This window comes from Aspergillus luchuensis, chromosome 1, assembly GCF_016861625.1.
Source record: "Aspergillus luchuensis IFO 4308 DNA, chromosome 1, nearly complete sequence".
Classification (NCBI taxonomy): Eukaryota; Fungi; Ascomycota; class Eurotiomycetes; order Eurotiales; family Aspergillaceae; genus Aspergillus; species Aspergillus luchuensis.
The window spans coordinates 79,488-103,240 of NC_054849.1; the positions used below are offsets into that span (position 1 = coordinate 79,488).

The 23,753-nt window shown below is 48.4% G+C and overlaps 9 protein-coding genes across 9 annotated transcripts; 5 read left to right on the forward strand and 4 right to left on the reverse strand.

The window, feature by feature from the left end:
• Positions 1-811: 811 nt before the first annotated feature.
• Positions 812-2,300, forward strand: AKAW2_10032S (uncharacterized protein; the record flags this gene model as incomplete). Its single annotated transcript, XM_041685879.1, has 5 exons — positions 812-991; positions 1,062-1,189; positions 1,244-1,343; positions 1,397-1,804; positions 1,869-2,300. 5 exons carry the CDS (start codon positions 812-814, stop codon positions 2,298-2,300), a joined length of 1,248 nt encoding a protein of 415 aa, XP_041536752.1.
• Positions 2,301-3,004: 704 nt separating this feature from the next.
• AKAW2_10033A (thiamine pyrophosphate-binding protein) lies at positions 3,005-4,582 on the reverse strand (the record flags this gene model as incomplete). Its single annotated transcript, XM_041685990.1, has 1 exon — positions 3,005-4,582. The coding sequence occupies one exon, from the start codon at positions 4,580-4,582 to the stop codon at positions 3,005-3,007; it is 1,578 nt and encodes a 525-aa protein (XP_041536753.1).
• Positions 4,583-5,997: 1,415 nt separating this feature from the next.
• AKAW2_10035S (acetolactate decarboxylase) lies at positions 5,998-6,717 on the forward strand (the record flags this gene model as incomplete). The annotated part of the gene is made up of 1 exon (XM_041686101.1): positions 5,998-6,717. The coding sequence occupies one exon, from the start codon at positions 5,998-6,000 to the stop codon at positions 6,715-6,717; it is 720 nt and encodes a 239-aa protein (XP_041536754.1).
• Positions 6,718-7,151: 434 nt separating this feature from the next.
• On the reverse strand, positions 7,152-8,706 carry NEG1 (glycoside hydrolase family 30 protein; the record flags this gene model as incomplete). Its single annotated transcript, XM_041686212.1, has 2 exons — positions 7,152-7,762; positions 7,818-8,706. 2 exons carry the CDS (start codon positions 8,704-8,706, stop codon positions 7,152-7,154), a joined length of 1,500 nt encoding a protein of 499 aa, XP_041536755.1.
• Positions 8,707-9,717: 1,011 nt separating this feature from the next.
• On the forward strand, positions 9,718-11,639 carry AKAW2_10036S (uncharacterized protein; the record flags this gene model as incomplete). Its single annotated transcript, XM_041686323.1, has 2 exons — positions 9,718-10,018; positions 10,102-11,639. The coding sequence occupies 2 exons, from the start codon at positions 9,718-9,720 to the stop codon at positions 11,637-11,639; spliced, it is 1,839 nt and encodes a 612-aa protein (XP_041536756.1).
• A 3,753-nt stretch (positions 11,640-15,392) lies between these two features.
• Positions 15,393-15,892, forward strand: AKAW2_10037S (uncharacterized protein; the record flags this gene model as incomplete). The annotated part of the gene is made up of 1 exon (XM_041686434.1): positions 15,393-15,892. A coding segment is annotated over one exon (500 nt), but the record flags the coding sequence as incomplete, so codon positions are not given.
• A 675-nt stretch (positions 15,893-16,567) lies between these two features.
• On the forward strand, positions 16,568-17,215 carry AKAW2_10038S (uncharacterized protein; the record flags this gene model as incomplete). Its single annotated transcript, XM_041686545.1, has 1 exon — positions 16,568-17,215. The coding sequence occupies one exon, from the start codon at positions 16,568-16,570 to the stop codon at positions 17,213-17,215; it is 648 nt and encodes a 215-aa protein (XP_041536758.1).
• Positions 17,216-19,700: 2,485 nt separating this feature from the next.
• AKAW2_10039A (uncharacterized protein) lies at positions 19,701-20,750 on the reverse strand (the record flags this gene model as incomplete). Its single annotated transcript, XM_041686656.1, has 1 exon — positions 19,701-20,750. The coding sequence occupies one exon, from the start codon at positions 20,748-20,750 to the stop codon at positions 19,701-19,703; it is 1,050 nt and encodes a 349-aa protein (XP_041536759.1).
• A 506-nt stretch (positions 20,751-21,256) lies between these two features.
• AKAW2_10040A (uncharacterized protein) lies at positions 21,257-23,695 on the reverse strand (the record flags this gene model as incomplete). Its single annotated transcript, XM_041686768.1, has 4 exons — positions 21,257-21,682; positions 21,733-22,021; positions 22,129-22,561; positions 22,678-23,695. The coding sequence occupies 4 exons, from the start codon at positions 23,693-23,695 to the stop codon at positions 21,257-21,259; spliced, it is 2,166 nt and encodes a 721-aa protein (XP_041536760.1).
• Positions 23,696-23,753: the final 58 nt, after the last annotated feature.

Consider the following 23,753-nt stretch of genomic DNA (forward strand, 5'->3'; position numbering starts at 1 on the left):
AGGGGACCTGGCAAGATGACTGGCCACGCGACCGCCCTTCTGCTGCACGTCGGAGGACCCGGGGAATCCTTGTCAGATGGACTGACCCTGACCCGGCAATTGGGGCACCTCGTTTATTTCTAGCATTCCTTCGCCATGCGAGATTACGGAGCACACTAATCTGACTTTGCCGTTACTCTGCAAAGTGAGACAAGCGTCATATGATACCCAGGGTGTAGCTCCACTCGATCGCTGTTTTGCGATTTTCCGATCACAAGTTATGCAGCACCAAAGAGCGCCGCGTGCGGTCCCTGTGCAGTCTCTCGGGCCATCAGCGCTCGCTTGGGGAACCGGTCGGTCCATCCCGTCCAATCTGTTTGGTGTTCAATTGAGTACGTGAGGGTAATATGTGGGTCGAGGCAGCATCGGGGATCGCGGGAAAGCTGGAAGGTCGGAGGGACTAACTCTCTCTAGGGCTTACGGGTGGGCCCAAATAGACTCTGGGGTGGAGCAGGTCAATATATTCACGCTCCAACTTATTAAAAGAATCGGCCGGTCGCCGTTCAAGAAACCATACCCCCTGGAGTCTCTTGATGTCAATTGGGCAGCGAGAATGTTCGGAGTAGGAAGGAAGCCTGGCAAACCTTACTTTCGCTGCCAAGGCTCTCCTTTGTGGGAGTGAAAAATTTCAATGGCTGCAGAGCTCACTTTTCTGCCTGGGCTACAGGAGGTCTCGCTGCATTTTCGGTCGGGGTGGTAAGAGGTGTGAACTGTTCCGGATATTGCAACTACGCCTGCCTGCATTGGAGGGCGGAGCCCGCCTGTTCAAGATATGTGGACAGTCATCGATTCGAGGGATGAGGCATCAGAAGCAGCCTACAACAGCAATGTCCAGCTATGGACCCTCTACGGAATCGGCTGTGTGGTGACGTTACTTAGGACATATTCACAATGCAAAGACCTGGGCTGGAGAAGATTGCGCCTTGACGATTATCTGATATGGGTTGCTATTGTAGGCACCAAAGCTGACTATTTTTTCTTAATTGTATCTGGATCAATGCTAATACACTGGCTCTCTGTAGGTATTTTACACTGCGCAAGTGGCATTGGCGTATAGTGTCGGAAATGCAGCCCACGGGCTCGCAAATAACAGCATGACAGAGGCCCAGAGAGCTGCACTGGCTCCAGACAGTACGGAATATCGGGAAAGGTCAGTTGTTTCGTACCGATTAAGTGACTGGACGTTAACAGAGGTGGTCGACAGGATAATCGGCTCCAAGATACAAATAGCCGGTTGGGCCACATATACAGCATTGATAAGCTCGCTCAAGTTGTCAATGCTTGTGTTCTATACGCGACTTATGGTAAGGCAATTGATGAACATCCATGATTGAGATGATAACTGACCCCTCTACAGGATGGTCTCGGTCGTCGCTATCGCGTGCCAATATGGATTGGATTCGCCCTTGTTATCGGGAGCTTCATCGCCTGCATGATCACGATTCTTGCGGCATGCCGGCCCTTCAACAAGAATTGGCAGATCTATCCTGACCCCGGCAGTAAGTTCGTGCCCCAAGATCCTAAATCCGGATTTTTGCTCATGGGTACTTTATTAGATTCCTGTCAACCTGCCATTTCCAAGCCGGTGATCGCCGCAACCTTTGCAGCAAATCTCGCCACAGATCCATATCTCGTTTTGATACCAATTCCCATGCTTTGGAAATCCAGTCTCAAGCTCATGAAAAAAATTGCGGTGACAATAGTACTTGGCGCGGGGATATTTATTTTGGTGTGTGCGACAATCAAGAGTGTTTTCCTGTTGGTGGTAAGGCATTGGCCGCATCCTTCGCTTGACATACATGCAGAGTTGTGGCTCATTTCTTCCACAGGAACCCAATAACGGAGCATCGATAGCAGACGAATGGGGCACACGAGAGACATTTGTTGCCGTGATCACAACGAATCTCCCGATGGTTTTCCACCTGTTCCGAACCTGGCTAGCCCGGGGCTTTGGCAGCGCCTTTCAATCATCTCAGCGAACCTACCAGCTCCCGTCAGGAGGATTCCAGAACACCGATGGCGGGACGACTCGGAAACGAGGCCGAGGAGGCACCAGCAGCCGGGATCCGATTACTGTCGGCTTGACATTCACCGAGAGTGAAGAACGGATGATGCAGGACATTAAGCTGCAGACGCTGGAACCACATGGAGGACCCACAGCTGGTGCTATTATGGTCTCGAACCAGATCGAAGTCACCCATCAGACGCGAAATAGTCATGCCAGGGAATCACCTGCACCGGGGGAAGTGGTAAATTGGTAGCATTCGGACCGTCAACCGAGAATTCCACACCTATTCTGCTTTGAAAATAAGTTCGGAAATGCGTAATCTTCAGTACAAGCGGGGTGCTCTTAATTAAGCAGAAGAGACTGACTGGTGAGGATTTTTGGCCCTAGTGACGCCGGCGTCGGCGGACTTGCAGGCCACTAGCGGATGAACTCCGGTTTAGCCTCGGAAATGATATCCCGTGGATTCCAATAATCACTTTCCCCTTGCATCCGCACAGTGCAGAACGGCGCACCGCCATCAAGTGGCAGGGGACGCACTTTCTTGAAACGTTGCTGTGCTCGGTAAAGGGGTTTTATGGTCGTAATGTCGAACCCGCCAAGAGCTTGCCTTGTACGCCTGTTGTTCAGAGTGGGCTAAAACATCCCAGGCAACAGCAAAAAATATCTTCAAAGCAACTAGTAGAGCAGAGGACGATTAGGCTTCTCGAGTCAAGGAGAGTTGTAAGCTGTAACAACAACAGGCGTCCCACCTTACTGTTGGTTGAATGGTTAAGTCTGGAAAATAGTGAAGAAATAATAAACTCTAGACTTTTCTTTAAAACGAGCAATGTTCTAGAAGACAGGCTAATCTAAAACACGCTTCATAACAAAGCTTCTGTTTATTCATACATGGAGTGTTATTCACACATTGAACTCGGTATACTGGAAAAGACAGATCTTGTCTATAGTTCTAAGCTCTTACTGGAACTTCATGCAGTCTAATGATTGGCCACTGGGAACAATGGGGACCATTTCTGTCTCCGCGATTAGCACGTCGAGCAGAGCAACTCCATCACAGCGTAGAAGCCAATCAATGCACTCGGGCAAGTCATCTTTCAAGAAGCAGCGTTTTCCCTGACAGTTCATGCTGCGCGCGAGTCGAACAAAGTCGGGGTTGTCTTGCCGGGCGTAGCAGGTCCTCCCTCCGTAACTTTCGCGTTGGAGCTGGGAAATCATCCCCTGTTCTTGGTTGTTGAGTATGATGACTTTGACGGTGACACCATGCTGTGATGCAGTCAAGAGTTCTGCCATAGTCATACAGAAGGAGGCATCTCCGTCTATACAGATTACATCATTGTTAGGCCGAGCAGTCTTCGACCCGATAGCGGCTGGAAGCCCATAGCCCATAGTCCCGAGGCCACCAGACGTGACAAGAAAGCGACCATGCTTCCAGTCGTATTGCTTGGCCGCCCACATCTGATGTTGGCCGACGCCAGTAGTGATGGTTACTGGATGTTGCAAAGAAGCCGTCTGGCGATTCAGCTCAGTGACAACTTCTTGAGGAAGGGGCCGAGGGTTCTCGTGGTCGGGTAATATGGGTGGAAGAGGATACTCTTCCTTCAGCTGCTGTATTAGGCCCAGCCAATCCGCGCGCTCTGTCCGTTTCAATCGCTGGAGGAGCGCGCCCACAGTGTTTGAGAGCTCTCCGAGGATGACGCGAGTGGGAGTAACAAATTTCCCCAAAAAGTCAGGACTAATATCAAAATGGATGATCCCTCCTTCGCCGTCTTTGACTTTCGCACGAGCGTAGGGTGCAAAGCCAGATGCTTTGCCAACCGCACGTTCGTCCAGTCTGGCACCCATAACGAGGATGAGATCAGCGTTCTGGATCGCATAGTTGGCACACGCCGTCCCATAGGTCCCAAACATTCCTAGAGAGAGTGGGTGGCCGTGGTCAAAGCACCCTAGCCCATGGAGCGTGGTAGCTGCAGGAATGCGATAAATTTCCACCATCTTCCGCAGCAGCGCCACGCCTTCTTGAGTAGCATGGGCACCATTCCCGGCGCATATGATGGGACGCCGAGAATTATTGATCAGTGCCGCAACGTGATCTAATTCTTGCAAGAGATTTGCGGTATTATTGCTGGGAGAACCGGGACTTGGTGCCAGGCATCTATCTCTCAAGTTCTTGTAGGCCTTAAAAGCTTCCTCATCGAACGTTACTTGAGCAATATCTTTCGGAACTGAAATGAGTACTGGGCCAGGCCGGCCCTCCACTGCACGCTGAAAAGCCGAGCGAACAACCATGGGCAATTCCCACACGCTCTGTACAGATGTTGACCACTTCGTACAAGTACGTGCTAGTTCATCAATGTTGATTTCCTGGAAAGCTCCCTTGCCCTTGGCAGCTGTGGGCACTTGGCCACAGATCACTACAATGGCCGTTCCATCGAGCAGGGCATCTAGCATAGGTGTAACTGTATTCGAACTCCCGGGCCCTGAAGTCACCATAACCACGCCGGGCTTTTTGCTGGTTCGGTAGTAGCCTTCTGCCATATGCCCCGCTCCCTGCTCATGATGTGCAAGTATGAATTCGAATCGCTGGGCTCGGTAGAGGCTGTCCACTAACGGGAGAGATGCGCCGCCGGGGTAGCCAACTGTGATTTTTAGCAACAGTATCTTCTAATATTCAGCTGAATTGGGGAAGTACAGATATGCTTCACGCCCTCTCTTCCAAGAAGCTCGCATAAAACATCTCCCCCCGAGAGTCCAACAAAATCGCATCCATCCATTTGCGGTGAGATAAAAAAATTATCATTTATCGAGGGAGGCCGAGGTTGCTCGTCTAGGATATTAGTTGTCTCTCTAGCCTTTCTCCTTTTATCTGTGATAGGCACTGTAAGACGCGTCATCGATGGCGACTTCCCAGCATATGATGATAAGAAAATGGTCCTGTGCTTGGACACGCATGACTTGAATATGGTCCTATGCTTGCAGTCGACGAAGCCTGCTCATTTTTCCTGTACAGGAAAACTCTCCGAAGAACTAATGGCAGCTTTGTCGAGTGATATGACACTCTTGGAGGGGGAGATCTCAACCTCACAGTAGTTCTTTCGGGGGAAGGGGGGGAGAGCTTGTGTTGCACAGGAAGCCGGTTGTGAGACCTTACCCTCCCATGCCTGCTCGGAGGAATTTGAAATCCTGACCATGCAACACATTTCCCTGCAAAAGCATGAATAGAAATGCCCAGAGTAGTAATACCCATGGATAGTAGTACCCAATAATATCTAAAGTATAAAGAATCTACCCAAAGGTTACACAGCAGCTGGAGGAAAATACTGCCGCCCAGTTCCGCCTTGACGTAGAACATCTAGCTTCATCGAGTAGTGATATCATCCTATCATAAACTTTCTTTCATAATGGCTTCCAATATACGATGAAAGCCTAGTTGCACGAGTCACTATCGGGAAAACTTCCGAGCAAGGATCGAGGATACGCATGTGATCGCCATTTACTTGATGTCGTCAAATTAAGGAAACATTCTTGCTAAACCCAGGAATCAGACACTGAAAGCAAGGGATTGAGGTATGGCTCTTGGTGGAGCTTATCTGCTAACAAACGTCACTTAGTTACCGAATGAAGACAGGTGCAGTTGGGACCATACTGGAGTTTCTTGATGACCGGCTTGCAAGAATGCGGCGGACTCCTAATGTTATCATCGGAAGGATCATCTCGTATGTGTGTAGGGTAGTACAAGATATTTCGGCTGCATGTTGCTTGCGTGTTGCATCAGTCGATCTCGAGGGCGCTATCTTCTTCCGCTCCATGATTGGAGCAGTGTCGGTACTGAAAAAGAGTAGAGGCAGACTGAGATGTGCCTTATCTGTTGTGAACAGGGACGAATTCATACAATAGAAGTATCATCAGTAGTTGATCCTCAATCCAGCTCCGTTATTTCTCCAAGTGCCGCCATGGCAAACTGCATATACCAATACTCCGTACTAGGAGCTCTCATGAACGGCATCTGTCAAGATGGAACGACGGCGCAAAACATCCTCAAACATGGTGACCATGGCATCGGCACCATCCGTGGTCTTAATGGCGAGTTGGTGATTATCGACGGGGTAGCGTATCACTTCCCAGCGAACGGACCCCTACGCCCTGTTGAGGCCGCAGACATCATCCCATTCGCAATGACTACCTGGTTCCAGCCCACGCTGACCAGCCACGTTCCGTGCATCTCCATGTCTACTCTGTTTGACTCCCTGTTACCTGTATTTCCAGATGAGCAAAACGTGTTCCTCTCAATTCGACTTGTTGCCTCCTTCTCGCGGGTCGTCTTTCGCGTGATCCCGGCCCAGTCCAAACCACGGGAAAGCCTTTTAGCTCTGGCAAAAAGGCAGGAGATCCGGGAATGCACACGTATACAGGGCACGCTGTTCGGGTTCTGGTCACCCAGGTATACCAGCGGGTTTAGTATCCCAGGTTTTCACTTGCATTTGCTGTCCGCGGATCGTACTGTGGGTGGCCATGTTATTGATTTTGATGCGGAGGATGGGCAGCTGGCCGCAGCAGTGGTGAGGAATTACCAGGTGGAGCTTCCTGCTTCGGAAGAGTTTCGCGAGGCACCCTTGAACTGTGTGAAGGAGCAAGATCTGCATACTGCTGAGGGATCTCCCGCGCCTCGTTAAGCTTGAGTTGACTGTGCTTGAGTGGTTACTAGAAGGGGAAACGGAGTACCTAGATCTTGTCGAGTACACACCGACCCACGCAATTGTACCTAGCTTTATAATGGGGTTTGATAAGCCGGAAGATCCCATCTTGCTGCAAGACAGAGTTGAGCTTTGAGATCAGACGAACACATTTATCGGAAGACGTAGTTTTCCCATAACCATACCTATTTCCCAGATACAAGACGTAGCGTGAAGCAAGCAATCAGGTGTTTAAGCACATTCAGGCAATCATTGTCACACTCATATGTTTATGTGGCACCTGCTTACTAGCCTTTTCGTAATCAACAAAACCCCAGCCTAATAGTAGAATGGAAGAGTATTGCGCCTGAGATTACTTTCCCATCTAACCCGGTATATATACGCTCCATAAAGCTAACATAATCGCAAGCTGATCAAGATAAGGCCGGGAGGATCCAAGTAGTCACCGATTCACTGGGAATATTTCCACTCCACTCCTCTCCGCTCTCCGTCGACAGGGTCAAGTAGATGTCGTTACTGAACATATTCTCAATGACGACTGTGCGCGTTCCATCCGGGTTGAGGGAGGCCACGGATTGCAAGCCCTCGCTAGCCGAGTAGGTATAGCTTCCCGTTCCGTTTAACACGGTCGCACCAGGAGGCATGAACTTGCTGAACTGTGCCATCATGTAGTAGGCAGTATTGAGGGTATAGCTGTCGTCGTTGTTGATGGTGACCAAGCCTTGGCAGGTATCGCACCCACCACTGGTCAAATGCGGGCCGTCATCAGTGTTTGTGCCTAGAGTCCACGCCATGACCCCCGACGCGTAGTTCTGCAGGGGGCCCATGGTAAAATCAGTAGCCTGGTGCCATGATCCGGAAGCTGGTGTCCAGCATTCCGTCATGTATTGCTTGACCCCAGGGTTGGCGCTGTAGAACTGGCTGAGAACAGTCCAGTCCACATCAGTAGCGTAGCAGTGCCAGGCTACAGTGTCGACGTATTGACTTGCTTCATCAAGCACAGTCTGAGGGTACGACGGTTCATCTGGATGTTGACTGTTAGCAATTGTCAAGCGTATCGTCGAGAATGGCGTACCTACCAGTATTGTGGTCGTAGGCCCAGATTTTCGTGCTCAGTCCAGCGTCGGCGAGAGCTGGCCCAATGTAGTCTTGGATCAGCTGCGCAGACTCATAATCGTAAACATACATGGTGGGATACCCAGATTGACTATTCAGCGGCTCATTCTGAATAGTAATGGCATCGACCGTAGCCCCCAATGCTTCGTACGCTTGGATGTATTTCACGAAGTACTGCGCGAATGCACTGGAGTAGCCGGTGCTCCCCGTGCCACCACTGGTAAGGTAGCCATCGTTGAGGTTGTTATTAGTCGTGTCGCCATCGATCACACCATTCAATTTCATCCATCCGGGCGCACTCCATGGGGACCCAAGTACCTTCAGATTAGACTGCAAGGATTTCATCGTGGCCAACATTTCCGCCATAGCAGTGCCACGGTCGCCAAGACCGAAACCAGAAATTGAGGGATCTGCTTCGTTTCCATTGTCATCGTAGGTGTAAACCGGATCACCAGATAGATCGGATGCGCCGATGGTATGGCGCATGAGAGAGAAATTGGCACCATCTGAAGTCATCAACTCATTGAGGAGCTGTTGAAGGGTCGAGCTCGACAATGTGTTGAAAGACGTGACGGTCGCATCAGTCACAGCAGCCCCAAACCCAGTAATTTCCTGCTTGTGACCGGACGATGTATCATCGATGCTTAGTTTCCAGGTAGATTCCGACCCTGGGCTTCCACTGCCCTGGATAGGGGCCGCGATCGACGAGAGCTTATAGGTGCCCGATGAATCGGAGCAGTAGGCGGAGGCATCGGTGGCGCGTTTCTCGAGAGAAGCATGGCCTAGGGATGCCAGCCCAGCCACAGCATACCACAACATCAAACTCATATTTGTAGTGAAAGAGGTGACCATGAAGTGAAGTAAGTCGAGAGTGCGGGATGCAAGCAACCAGGAGTCTCAGAGATAATATATCCTGCGCCATGTTTTGGCCCCCAAGTGGCAGGTTCAGGGATGCCCTGGTCCCGTCTGTGGTTGGAGGGACAAGTCCCAAGCATCGCCGAAGCTACTGTAGCAAACATGTGCTAGTTTGCTGACAGAAACGAACTCTAAGGTAAGATAACCTGCCTAAATGAGGAAATGGTAGGTGAGATTGTACCGTTAGCGAGAGGTGCTGAAAGCTTATTCGCCTGTATAATTATCGCTGGCCGCATGCACGCGAGTCCCGCGCACCCCAATGCAAGGGGGATGGAGATCACTTCGGGGCCAAGTTAACCTGATGAGAGTCAGTTGATTGCCGAGACCTTGTTAGACTCACCTTGCAGTGTTTTAGCTCGACTCATATGGAGGTTGTAGTGTCCTTGTTTTGTGGCTAATGGTTTATTCTTGCGACTGATTTTGTGTTGTTGTTGGCTGTTGCTGCGCACATCTCTAGCCATGGATAGGTTGTTCCGGCAAAAATCGGGCAACATGTGGTTGTGTGGGGTAGTGGTCATCCCTTCGGATTTTGAGGACTTTGTTGTTTCCAAAGTTCCGACAACCCCGGTTCGAACCCGGGCACGACCTATCTTATTTGATTATTCTTTTATAATTCTTATATAAGAGTTATGTTTCTTTTTCTTTTTTCGGGCATCTCCCTGATATCAATTTGATGTACTCGGCGATCCCTGCTATGTGTTACAATAAGCTTCTCTCACTTTAAGATTAGCTTTCAGCGCTGACAGTAGGAGGTAACTTCCCGCGAGGCTACAGGAACCACCAAGTTAATCCCCGTCTCACCTTCTCCCCCGTCGATAGGCAGAAACGTCTGGTCTCCCATCTCTGTGCAACATAAATATCCTGTATCTGCCCCCTCTTTCGCCAGTCGTACATTCCTGTTACCTATTATCTTCCTCACCACCACTGCCATCACCACCATCAGCAACCATGGATGAATCCAGGCCAGAACAAGATAACTCCGCCACTTCGGATCAGAGTACCGTGGCTGCCATGCAGAACTTGACAGCATCGATTCAGAGCCTAGTGAGATTGCTTCATGAGGAAAGGGAGCGACGAGAATGTCAAGTGAAACCAAAGAGCGCTAAGGATAGTGATCCTGTCCTAAAGGCGCTGAGCGAGGAGATTGCAGCCGGGCGGCCAACGCACATCCCCGAGGAGAATCCTGTGGAGCTCATGTCACAAGAGGAGATCGATGAAAGGAATGAATCTTATAGGGAGAAGTACACAGGTATGTGTTGCCCCCCAACACCTTTCAACATTAGGTGAATCTCGAAGAGATAGTGAATTCGAAGCAATACTAACACATTGCAGCCTTCTGGAAGGATTTGCCTTCCACCCCAGTTGACATAAAAACCACTGACGATGCTTACCAATGGGCCTTTGACCTATATCCTCAGATTTATCACTCTCTGGGATGGCATAAAAATGACGATCTCCTTTTTGATGCAGACAGTCTAACCAAACACCGTGAAGACCTTCTAGAGGCACTTTTCGCCGTTGAAGCATATCGGCGTAAGCAATTTGATTGTCCTCTGGAGCCATCACGTGCGGCGTTCGAATATTCACGACTCCCTCGCCTACTGTTGATTCTCGCTCGTTTGGAAGCCCGGCGAAATGACGGTTTGGAATGCCGCGACGGAGGCTGTGTGGATTGTCGCTACTTCGGCGCCGACCAAACCCTCCAGGTTCTGATTGAAGTGGGTCGAACACTACACCACGACAAATACTGGGGTGCGAATGACACAACTTTGCAGGAACTGCTGCATCGCTGTTATGCCCGGCGTATTCTATCTCAGCCTAATGCTGATAATCCTGATGTTTTGCGATACCAGTTCCATCTCATTTACGACTGCCTGGGCGCGTTGAACTTTACGTCGCGGTTCCTTGAACTTCGAGATGCGCTTTGTCTTACCTTCTATACCAAATATCAAACGGAGCCAATCCATAAGGTATTTGACATGGTCAAGTGTCATAGAAGCTCTATGAAGGGCATTGAGGAATTCAAGGAGCTTCCACTTGAAGAGTTCTCTGGTCCGACTTTCTCCCCTGACATACTCACGGTTCAGTACCTGCAGGACTTTGGCGGCTTGAGAATTGAATGGACAGATAATCTGGATGATCATCTCAAGATATTCACGGGCCGCAATGCGCTCAGGATCTTTGCTCATCCCACATTCTTCTACAATTGCCGAGATCTCGTGGAAAGAGATTATATTGAGCCCTTGCACCTTGAGTTATCTCGGACGTACGCCCTTCTTTTTAAACCATCATCCCGACTGGCACTGCGACTGCTAAAAGAAGCGACCAGGTCAAATGAGATCACTTGGCTGGGAAGGAAGATCGATCCGAGTTCCCATCGGCCAGGTATGGAACAGGGCACTAGCAAGTCGTTTGATGTCGATCTGGCCAAGCCATCGACAACCCGTATCCTGGAGAATTTCCATCGCTGCTCGCTTCCCCCCAGCATTCAAGCCGCTTATAACGTCGCCAACCCTTTTGACAATGTCAAGAATACTAGCTTCTTCAATCAACACAAGTTCACAACCAGCTCCATGCGGCAGATTCATGCCCTCGCTCCGTACTATCCAGAGGACATTACGTTTATGATAATGTCTATCTTTCAAAACGGTTTCCATTCAAACGAGGCTTTCATAGACTATGAGTACTTTGGTCCTCGATTGCGTCGCCTCAAAACATATCTGGACAACCACCAGCCCACCACACTGAAGCAGCTGTGGTTTGACAGGAGGGACGCTCGAGCGTGGTGGACTTTTTGGGGTGGCGCTTTCTTCCTCTTCGTGTTTGCGGTGCTGGCTGCTGTCAATGTGAGATTCCTGGCTGTACATTGAGTTATTCCCACTTCCAAGGCCAGAGTCACCCAACTAGCAGATGGAATCCTAAAACATATAATATCTGCTGTAGCTGGATCCCGTACCTCTGAGGCATGTCAGGAACACCAAGCTGCTAATCCAACTTACAAGGGCGGTTCGGTCCCTTGATTTTCACGTCTGTTTCTCATAATTGTTTGAATACACCCACATGATGCCGTAGGAAGGATTGATGTTAGTCCCAAAATGAATGTAGATACTTCACGAAACGTATGCATTCATTCCCTTCAAGTAACAGATCCACCGTAGCAAGGCTGATTGGCCAGAAGCAGGGGCCTAGAAGTCGAAAGAAACGCTCTATCTAGTTGTCTACTACTGTTAACGATGGTATAGACACAATTCAAAGTCACTCAGAAAGTTCGAACGCAATACAGCAAGATCATTAGGACGTGTGGAATCGACACTATAATAACTATCTCAGCAGCTGATTACAGCTGAATTGCTGAATATTTGTTTTGAAATTGGGTGGACACTTTGGCGTTCTTTTAAACATCTTCTATATTGAGTAATCTTTATTGCTCGGTATGGTTCAGCCATGATACAGATATTCATATACATGGTAATGAAGAGTATAGCTAAGTGAATTATCAATGAAGTCAAGGTCAGCTTTCTCCTAATTCTAATTGTTGAAAAAACCATTCTTTTCTCGAATACCAGAATCTGTCACAATTTCCTTTGGATGTGGAGTGTGCAACAAATGGAAGTCAACTGGACTACACCATGAAGATTCATAGTTTGATATCCATCGTCACATAGCATATGTTATATGAAACCATTACAATCGCGAGATTGGTGTGTTGACTTTCTCCAAGTACTTTCTAGTCTGCTCTCTTGTTAGCGATTCCATATAACTGATTATCTCTATTTTCTCTTCTTCTATTTAAGGCCAAGCAATGCACTCGAGCCGAGGTGACACAGACTCACTTGTTCAACGATATCATAGTCGTGGGCCCACTTGAAAAACGCAGGGCTCGTGAAATCTGCAGCAGGATCTGGTTCGATATCTTTGATGGACTCCCAGTCGGCATCAGCATATTTCTGATGCGAGGCCGCGTGATCTTTGTGCCCGAGAAACCTTTGCGTGTTCCAAGCAGCAAAGGATTTGATGCGTTCAACACGAGGCTTCCGAATATCTTCCCAGAATCTACTTATCACTGAGACACTCAGGTAAGGAAGTGACAAAAGCAATATGTGCAATACCCCAATATCCTCGATAATCTGCGACAAACCCTGTCGAGAGAGAATTAGCGTATGACTCTAGTGGTGGGTTATTTCCAATAAATCCAGAAAGTCTCCACGTTAGGCTAACCTGTGCTGCATTGGGCTCCATTGCATGGGCTGAGTCACCCAATAGGATGGTTCTGCCAGTCCTACTCGTCCAGCGGGGAAGATTTGGTATTTGGGCAATCTTCCACCTGTCGCACTTAGTCGCCAATTTGAGAACTGCAGAAAGGGGAGGGCATATCCCCTCAAAACGCTGCCTCACAAATGCGATATCTCCATCCTTGGTAGTTTTCAGCGTATCATAATGGACTGATTGCATAGGACTGGACGCATACCTCGCTCCACATGCTGGCATGGTCATCATCATGTTTGAGGCCGAACAAGCCGCTCCAGAATTCCATTTTTCTGGGCTTCCGACCAATGACAAAACGTTCATCGCCTGCCCAAACACATGTTTCGAATTCCTGTAGCAATAATCTGGCGTCACTATCCGATTGCAGTTCTTTCTGTGGCACTGTTACGCCATAGTAGACTGAATCGCTGACTTGCGGGTTTACCGACCAGCCCGCGGAAACGTCAAATAAAACTTTAGTACGCAGGCGTGATTGAATCCCATCAGCAATGAGAATGAGATCGCCAGCTATCGTTTTTCCTCCTTTTAATTGTAAGCTTGGACTTACGCCGGGTTCATCTGAGAAGTCTTCCACCGAACTTCTGAAGATAATCTCGGCCCCAGCGTGCACGGCATGTTGGTAAAGAATATCCTGTAGAATCGGCCGATGAATGCCCCAATCTGGATATTTGGTGAAAGATGCCGGCAAAGTGCGTATCTTGTCCTTCCCGGTCTTCAGGTCTCGGATGAGGATCGGGAGACAGGTGTCCGCGACTTGTTCAATGGCATCTCCAAGGCCCCAAGATTGAAGAATGCGAGACGCGCCAGGACGAATCAGCAGTCCACTCCCCTTTGGCGACAATTTCTCTCGCCTCTCAAAGACCTGCATAGTTTTATCATTAGATGGTATGCAACGTCAAGGGTGGTCTACTTCCCTGGACATGGTGGCCGTCCTTGGCAAAGCAGTACGCAGCCGCGAGGCCGCCAAGTCCTGCACCCACAATGAGGATCTTCATACTTCTTGGCGTTTGGTTTCGATTCTAGTTTTTGGGTAGACATTGAAGCAGGAGTAAATGGAAAAGTCGTGAATATAAGGGAGACAGCAAATGATCAGTTCCGGGATGACGTCTGCACCCGCACAACTGAGCATTGGACGCCTGACCGCGGTCAACCAACCCAGAAAACGAATGGCACGCCTAATCGCCAGCTAGAAGGGAATTTAAGTCTACAGTAAGCTCCGTACTTCTCATTTGTGCTTATAGCAGCGCAGCGCACTACACTGAAAATATTTTTGTAAGGCAAATCCTACCCGAAGCGAGTTCACTAAAGGGAAATAAGATGCATACAATTTAATGTAGGGTAGGAACGAACCTGAAGACTGAATACGATTAATCTATTTTGCGATTAAAGCACTTGTGAAGACTTGTACTTGTTAGTCGTTCAAAATTATCAATATTGCGCTCATTGCTGGTCTTGCATGCGGCAGTAAATAGTATACCCGTGCCCTTCAAACATGCCTTCGAGGTGAGTGCACCAGAGGTATGCAGTAGTAGTACTCAGTAGGTTGTTAATTAGGGATCAGGAGTAATAACTAACATAATCTCCTCGTCATATGAGGAATCATAGGCTCAATATCGATGACCTTACCACTCATCTTCCGTATCTCTCGTAGTTAATAATATACCCAGCTGCAGAATTTGGTCCCCGCAACTTATAGGTAGTGCACCTGCATGTAACTGCGGATACCAGGGGACAGCGTACTGTTGTACGTGTCCTTGCAGAACGAACCGTTAGTCAAAGGTTGATACAACGAGCTAGACAAGTCGGGCAAGTTCCCCAACACATGTTCATTGTCCAGTGAAACAGTAGGAGGGACAAGAGATCAAACTCAGGTTCCCGTTAGGGGTGACTTCCGGGCAATCCATACAAAGCAACTGCCGCATCGATGCTACCAACAACCCCAACAAAGGTTGAATGTCAAAGACAGAGCCACCATTGCCATCGCAGAGCCCGAATCCCAAACAATTGGCGCATAGGGAAACTGGTTCTATGGGTTTCTCGTATGAATATTGTCTGCCATGAAACCTCCAAAACTGTATTAGCTCCCAGGTGTATATAAAGGTCTCCATGGAGATGCCCGTTTCTACTCACCAATTTTACCATTTGAACACCTTAGTACCTTCTTCTCATTACACCAGTCATCATTTATGTCTAAATCACGTGCCATTTAGTAGCCTTTTTCATGACTATCATGGCGTCCAACGGCCGTGGGGACATCGCCCTCCTGTGTCTGGTATACAGCGAAACCCTCGATGACAATTACGAATCGCTCATTGGGGAATTGAGTAGGCGATACAACCTAGTAAGGTTACCAACAGCCTCAGTTGCACGCACATATCTAGCGAATCACAGCCCGAAGAAAATCATTGTGACAGACGGGGGCATAAGCGAGCCAGAGAACCAAGACATAGCGAGAAGGTTAAAGGCCTATCTTGAGGATGGTGGATCGGTAACATTCGCGCTGGACTTTGCCAGCTCTATTTCTGGAGATGAATTCAACAATCTCTTTGGTCGGAAATTTGGCACACCCTGGGAGTATGACGGCAGCTGCAAGACCATTTGTAGATTCAATGCAAACTGCATTGTCCCAGCCGGACCGATTCCTAACTGCTCCTATAATATGGAGGCACATCTAATCAAGAACGCTTCACCTATCGAGCGAATTGTTGTTCCGCTGGGAAGTTCCATGGTGAGTCCCAAGGAACAGGGTCAAGCCGCGGTAGTTGGAAGGAAGCAAGGCAAAGGATATTTAATCTATTGCGGGAACGAGAGTGTTGAGGAGGAATTGTGCAAGATGTTACTGCTTATGTGCATTTAGCAATAGCTCTTCTGAGGATTGAATCTACCGGTGGATCTGTACACTAGTAGTTTCAATGAGGAAATGGTATGTCTAGGAGAACTCAGGCTCAAAAACCACTTTGTCTCTTTATTGTCTAATGCCGCGTCGGGGGTTGCCTCAGGCTCCGCGGTTGATTGCTGGGTAGGGGTGAAGACTCTACAATTTGTCATCAGTCCGATCCTAGTTATTCATTAATATTATAGACTTGGCTTAGCATCGTTTGGTGAAGTTTATTCGGATAACGTTACACCCGATTGCCGAATAGTGAATTTATTCTAGAGATTGTTATCTATGGCCAGTGTTAGCACGGTAACTTACGATTTTATATGAGCCCAGATCGATGCAGATTTAAGTTTATTATGAATACTATCAGTGAATATGACAGTAACTATTGTGCTTATGACGTCCTTAAGCTTTCCAGTGTTTCTCATCTATTACAGCACTATATCGGTCACTGCCGTTCTAATGGTCTGCCACACGTAGGAAGTCCCATCTAGATCGCTACTTGCAACAACACCTTCAGGACCTTCTGCTATATAATTCTGATCAAGTCCTCTGCTTCTCGCTATACATTGTGAAATCACCTTGCCCTCAGTTCTCCATCATCTTTGTTACTGCTGGGCTCCCTCTTTTCATACAACACCACAAGGCAACATGGAGTCCAAGCGCCCAGAGATCCTTCTTCTATGTATCGCACCCACAGACTATCTTGGGGATCGTGTTGAACCCCTTCTGAAACGCCTACGAGAACGCGCCAATGTGAAGCGTGCGACAACCATTGACGAGGCATTGCGTGGCATGGAAGCCAACCCCAAAGCCGTCATCGTCGCTGATGAAGGTGTAACTATACCCGTCAACCGACTCGTCATTGAGGAGCTGGAGGATTACATGCGCAGAGGGGGTTTGGCTATTTTTGGCCTCTGTTTCCCCGGTTTCGTGACCAAGGACCGTTTCAGGAGCCTTTTCCGAGTGAGAATAGGTTTGCCGTGGATTATAGGGGATGAAGAACGAACCAGATTTGAATTTAACCCAGAGTGCACCCTTCCAGCCGAAACAGAGGCTATCTCGCTCCCTACACTATACAGCATGGAGGCAGTTTTTATTAAAAATGCGCGCCCCAAGGAGAAGATTTACATTCCTGTCAAAGGTGCTATGACGGAGCGGACGCGGCCTGAACCTGTCGACCAGACACAAGCTGCGGTGGTAGGAGCAAAGGTGGGCGATGGATATGTGGCTTATTGCGGGGATACGAATCCGGGTAAGCAGCTGGAACAAGTCATTTTAGCCCTTTGCGGCTTTTAGGCAGGTTGGATAAACTGCCTTATTATCATATGGTTTGATCTTTCAGGCGAATGACTCCTGTCAACTACAGGCTTCACAGATAATACAATACCACACAAAGGATGAAATCAGTTGTTGCGGTGCACTCATACTGACCTAACTACGACAAAATAAAGGGTAGATTACATCCCCTCAAGGGAGTTACTAACATACGAGTTGAATATTTAAACGTGCGTGTGTGATTGGGTTTTGACGTTAGGGTTTTTATAGACTACTGCACGGGGTGCAAGGTAGACTTCTATTGTCTTCTAAACTCATACAGGACTGAGCCTACGTGAAGTGTAGTTATATACTTCAAGTGTGTTTCATTCACAGTGCAGATTCCATTCATTCACAGCTCATATCCCTTTTATTGTCAGTTTAGTTTCATTTCTATATTCACTTCTCTTCTCTTCCTCTTTTACCTCCACTACTTCTTCTCTTACTATTTAACCTCACTATCATCCTCCTTTCTTCTTTACTACTCTTCTAAACCTTCTGCCCTCGGAATTCATTTCTTCAGATCTCCACGTCTATCTCTCTAACTTAGTTAATTTTCTTATAATCCTGTTCCTATTCTAACCATATCTAGTGCTTATACAAATGTCTTATTATTTCAAAGGCTATCAGCAAAGCAGGATATTATAAGCTAAGCTGGTGGGATTCTGAATATTCTATATTTTGACCAGGAAAATAACCTCTTGGACCGCGTTAGGAAATGATAATAGACAGTATATCAGGTGATGAATTCTGGGAGGGTAAGAGACCTTAAAAATGAGTATTTATAGAATCTTCCTTATTGACTACTATATAGACCTGAGTGATAATGAGTTAACTGAATCCACAAGGCTCCAGTTTAACAAAAGTTGATTGGGCTTACAGAAGGCTCTTTCACAAACGGACAAGACCAAGTAGTTCTGGTGGCTGCAATCAGATCTACTAAAGCCCTTCTAGGTAAAGCTGTGGGATTCTTACCTCAAGACCAGTAGGAAGAAGGGGGCTCGGAGGGTTAGACTGGCAGCCATACAAAAAACTCTAATACAGGAAGAAAAAGACAGCAAAAAAAATATTCCAGCCTGGCACCCCCTAACAAAGCATCTTGGGAAGCTGTTAATCACCTAGCCCGGTTTATATACTGGATAAGAAGAGAGAATCTCAAGTCATGCGAGAGTGTTTTCTATGGAAGAAACATATATCCTGATAATATTAACTAGATTATCTGGATACTCAAAAACTATCTCCAAGAACTCTACTCCGAAAGCCAATTAAGGAAAAAGACTGGTGGGACAGCCATTTTTGGCACCAAGCGCCACAATTGTGAGCCGAACCCAAGGAAACGTGGAATTTAGCTAGTCCAGAGCTTGCTTAACAGATGCAGAGGTGAGCAACACAAAGTGCAACACCGGCAACGATGACAAGGCCATACTTGGCGACGTTACCGACCCCGACACTGACCTCGATGGCATATGCGCAATGCTCGAAGGACTGGCCTACGAGCCGGACACGAAGGCAAATAAAAGGGCCAAAGCAAAGAAAAGGCGCACTACAAAGAAGTAACGGGATGAGGCACAGGGAATTCAGCACGGGTGCTAAAAAGAGAGCGGTTTCAGGCGATGGCCAATGTGTGACTGGTTCGAATTTTGGTAAGAATTGGGTTAGTATCTGATTGAAATTGTTACATTTGTATTCAGAACAAGTTAGACTATGGACCAGAGATACCTGGAGGTCTGGGGTGTGAGAAACCTGCAAGGTATAGCCGATGAACCAGAAGAAGTTGTCCATACAGAACCTTGAGCTTACATTTGGGTAATGAGTCCTGATGGTACACGGAATACTTTCCAGTAAAGTTAAGCACTTCGCCGGACCTCATAGCCCCTTTCCAGTCAAGTGAGAGAAGTCTCTTCATGCAAGATAAGTCACACAAGTTTCCAATGTAGCTCAGGAAACTGGATGAATCGGCGACACCGATGCACTGTATCTGATCCTGACTCAACGCATCCTTACCCCTCACACCATTGCGAACGAGCCATGGAGGTACTGTGGTGATGGACCCACTTCATCCTTCGGTCGGACGGATTGTGTAACATTAGGTATTTCCTCGAGCACCCATTGACCCCTATGTCAACCTCACATGGTGGCCAGCTCGCACGCTGCCAAGGCTGAGGAATACTAGTCATACAGCAGTCCTTCCAGCAATAGCACTGGATTTCTTATGGCACTCGGCTTCACTCATTCAGACTAGTCCAGTAGCTCGGAATGCTAGGGGTGCTCAATATGGTTGATAATATGATGAAAGCTTAGCGATTATCAGATATGTCTTGTTATCAATCGAATATTCCATTATTTTTTCGTGCCATTTATGCTTCAGACAGGTGATCAATGACTCCTAGCCCAACACTACCGAGTTGTCTTTGAGAGCTCTAGTCGGGCTCGTATAAATGGAAGTGTCCGGCATATCATACGACATTCAATCTGCATCGCAGTCCATGTTCGACTGAGATTCCAAATACCATCGCGGTAGCCAGTTGCAAAAGACATTACGAATGCCCTCCAAATCGCCCTGTTTCGTCCCTGCTGATTTTCCGTCGACAAACTCCGACCGGTACCCACCATCGAAATCGACGACCCAGGCATTCAAGTCGTAGTCTATGACAATATTTCCCGGGTGCACATCGCCCCATATGATATCGTGGGAATGAAGGACCTCCACGGTATCCAGTATCTGTCCATTCCACTTGGCATGATATTCCTTCATTTGAATGAGTTCATCGCTCCAGAGATTTCGCGACCCGAATGGAAGCCAATCAATCAAGATGCCAAGGATTATCTTCCCATTCTCAGATAGCACGATAGCATAGAGCTTCGACACATTGATTGACAGGCCGAGTTCTGAAACACGGCTGAGCGCTGATACTTCATTGATGAAAGCACTGGTATTGTTGGCAGGTTTAAAAAGTAGGCCGCGTTCCGCTACCTGGACATGTCGCGGTATGTCACAGGTATGGTCGAATTCGCTATCTGGGTCCTGGTAAATGAGCACATCGGCTGCGCTGACTTTGGGGACACCAGGAGGAAGGCCTGAAATTGACGCGCTTATCGTAGGAAGAGTGGATTTGGAAAAGCATCTATAAACAGTGGGAACCGCTGTGATTGATTTATCAATTGGCAGCAACTGCAGTGCGTGAGCTCGAGGAAAGGTAAAACTTTGTAGGCTAATAGGTCCTTGTATTTCTGGAGCATTGCGTCGAATGTATTGTGTGCATGGTATGACTAACCAGTCCCAGAATTCTTCGAAATTTTCACTATTGTTGGAGGCTTCTTCAAAATCTGTGACTTTTTCACTTCTGTTAACTTTCTTCAGCCACTCATTAACCTGTGCTTCTAGAGTGGTGCCGAAGAATTCAGAGGCTCGCAGGGTGATCTCGAACAAAACCGCTCTTGATATAATGACAATAAAAGCACCATCAGCACAGATTTTGTTCTCAATCATGCGATGGTTAGGAACGCTGGTAGCCATTTTGGTGAAGCAATAATCTTTTGGAGAAAAACTAAATGTCACGGCTAACAGAGAAGTATTTCTCAGATCAGTATTTAACAAGACGCGTTCGAGGATAATTTTAGCGGGAATAATAACAACGTGCGAAGTGGCCAGGAACGGTAGGAGTATGAAGTGTGAATATTTGGAAGATGATGTGAATAAACATGACTAGCGGCAAGTGCCGTTGCAAGGAATTAATATCCCGCGTGGTCCAATCAATATATGTTTAAACGTCCCAACATTTCGTATGCACTTCCACCAAGGACAAAGTTCCATATGCATGCCCATTGAGACTGATGGTTATTTTCCAACATCATCCCTAGTACATGTAAATTGCCATAAAAGTGGGTTAAGCTTGAAGCCATTATATACGCTATACCTGTAGTGATGAATTTTATCAGTTACTACTTTTCAAATGGTCATGTATAGATAATAAATGATCTTTCTTCATTTCCTTCCCTTGACCCAAACACATAAGATATGAACTACTCGAAACTATTTAACCACCTGACCAAATCCGAATCCTCATCCATCCAGGCATTAAAATCCCATGATATCCAATCTCGTGCCACAAATCCGGGCCCAGTCTTTTCCCCTAGCGCATCTCGCCTGTTGTTCCCACTACCATTTCCACCCTCCACCACCTCCCCCGCCTCCACAACTGGCACTCTTCCCCCCAAAACCCGATCAAGGATATGCCTAATCACGGACTTCGCCTGCTGGCAAACATCATAGTTCCCCGCCTCCCTGGACACCACATACTCAAGATCCGCAGCAAAGCGGCTCAGGTTTTGGACGATTTCCGAGCGAGAAAACTCCCCTGCTGACTGGAAACTAGAATTGGGGTTCTGAGACTGATGCAGCAGTTCAACAGCCAGGACACCGGCGGGGGGTAGGCCGAGTGAGGAGATCTAATTTCTTCGATTAATGAGGGAGAAGAGGAAGAGGAAGGGGAACATACAATCCAAACAACAGAATTTCTATCTCCCCCACCGACAGCGCGATTGGCAACCAACAACAACAACTTGTCCAGCAGCTCGTGCGCGACAGCAATCAACTTCTCTGTGCTAGCGCCCGTTCGCTGGACTAAGATCCGCTGGAGAATGAACTCATTATAAAGTGAGTCCATGTGCACGAAGAGGCAAACTTTGGCTGTTTCGGGGCAACGATCGAAGTCTGATGGCGTGCTGACACGGTACAACGATGAGGGGAGCGAAAGACGTGCTTTTGCGGCGAGGGCGGATACCTCTCTGTTGGTTTCTCCACCATTCTTTCTTATTAGTCCTCTGCAACTCTTCACTGAAAGAAGACAAAGGGAAAGGTACTTGGGGGCAAAGGAGTGGAGGGGGCATCTCACGTAATTTTTCCCTCCAATTTTGACCCCTCTCCTTCCACGATGTTCGAATCCAGAGAAATCTCTAGTACTGCCTCCCTTACAACCCCCATCATGAAGCATGCTCTCGTGTATGATCCCCGTGTATACGCCCCCTCTGCGTTCCATCCATTATTATCTAGGCGTTTCATCGCGGCGTCGAGAACTTCTGACGAAGCTATGATATCTGCGAAGGCTATATCCAGTGGCGGGTCGATGGTGATATACCGACGGATCATGCGGGGTGGACGACCTAAGAATGTGGAGAGCCCTTTGTCCATGGCATAGGTGGCGATGACGAGGCGTTTGCGGTGTTCCGCGCGGAAGAAAGGGAGCTTCGATGTGGCATCGCGGTGGTGGTAGCCCAGGGTGAAGAGAAGGGTTATGAGTGCAGAGAGGGTTTTGTAGGGACGATAGTCTGTTTCTTTGTTAGCATTGGTCGGGGGCAGAGTAGGGAGAGAGGGTATTTGCTTAGTGGATACTAGGTGATAGGTGTGAAGAGTGGGGAAGGTGAATAGGGAACGGAAAGGGTACCGTAATCCCCATAGAGCAGGGTAAGAAGCGAAGCATGTTCCAGCGTCGCCCAACACAGCTGTTCAGAAATGACACCGGTGTAGTCGAAGAAACGAAGACAGATTTCACTCGCGGACACACAGACAGCTGCAAGACCCTTTTTGTCAAGTGGGGGACGGTTCGGTGGGTAATACGCAGCCAGATCGTGTTGCGGGAGGAGACACGCGCTGGAACCAATCACCGCAAAGACTAGCCCTATAATCTCCCAGCGGTTTGGCATAGTGGAAAAATATTCCGTGGGGGTGATGGCAGGGTCTACGACTAATGGTTTGGAGGAGGCAGTAAAAATGCTTCGGGAGAGGACAAGTAGAAAAGGGAGCGGGTTAGCGGGATCGGAAATGGCCTCGTGCAGCATAGTTCGGATGGAAGACAGGATCAGACGCAGGGCAGATGGGGGAAACAGATCGCCTTGGCAGTGGTCGAACCGTGCCGTGGCCATGTGTTCGTATAAAGCAAAATCATCGAGCAGGATGAGGAGCAGCTCGGCGCCAAGCTGGATCTGGCTGTCGTCGATGATGGCGCTGGTGTTTTGCTGCAGGGATTTGGCAAAGAGGGCTATACTGGACGAGCCATCGTCAACGTCGTCGCGCAGCACGGACAGGTAGCTGGTGGGCCCGAAGACGCCAGTGCTGGGGGTCGAGGTGCTGCGGTGACTACAATCGGCGAGGTAGCCGTCACGGAGACGGCCCGGAGGCAAGGACGGAGTGACTAGCGAGGGAGGAGGCAGCGGACTCGTCCAGGCACTGCTGATACTGGTACTAGTAGTAATGTTGCTGCCACCTCCGCACGAGATGGAATCGGTGGAGCTGCGATCCGTCCTGTTCGGATGCTTGGACATCGGGGCCGGTTGGTACACGCACAGAGCCGGCTTGCGTCTGCGCCGGCATCGGCCGCAAGGGACGGCGTGGTCGCATCGGATCTTAGATTTGCGGCATGGCTCGCAGGAACTGGGAACCCCGTTAGAGCGCAGTAGTGACATGGTGTGCGTGTGTGGGATGGAAAGGTCGGGGTGAGGAGGGGAGGGGAGACTTTTGGTG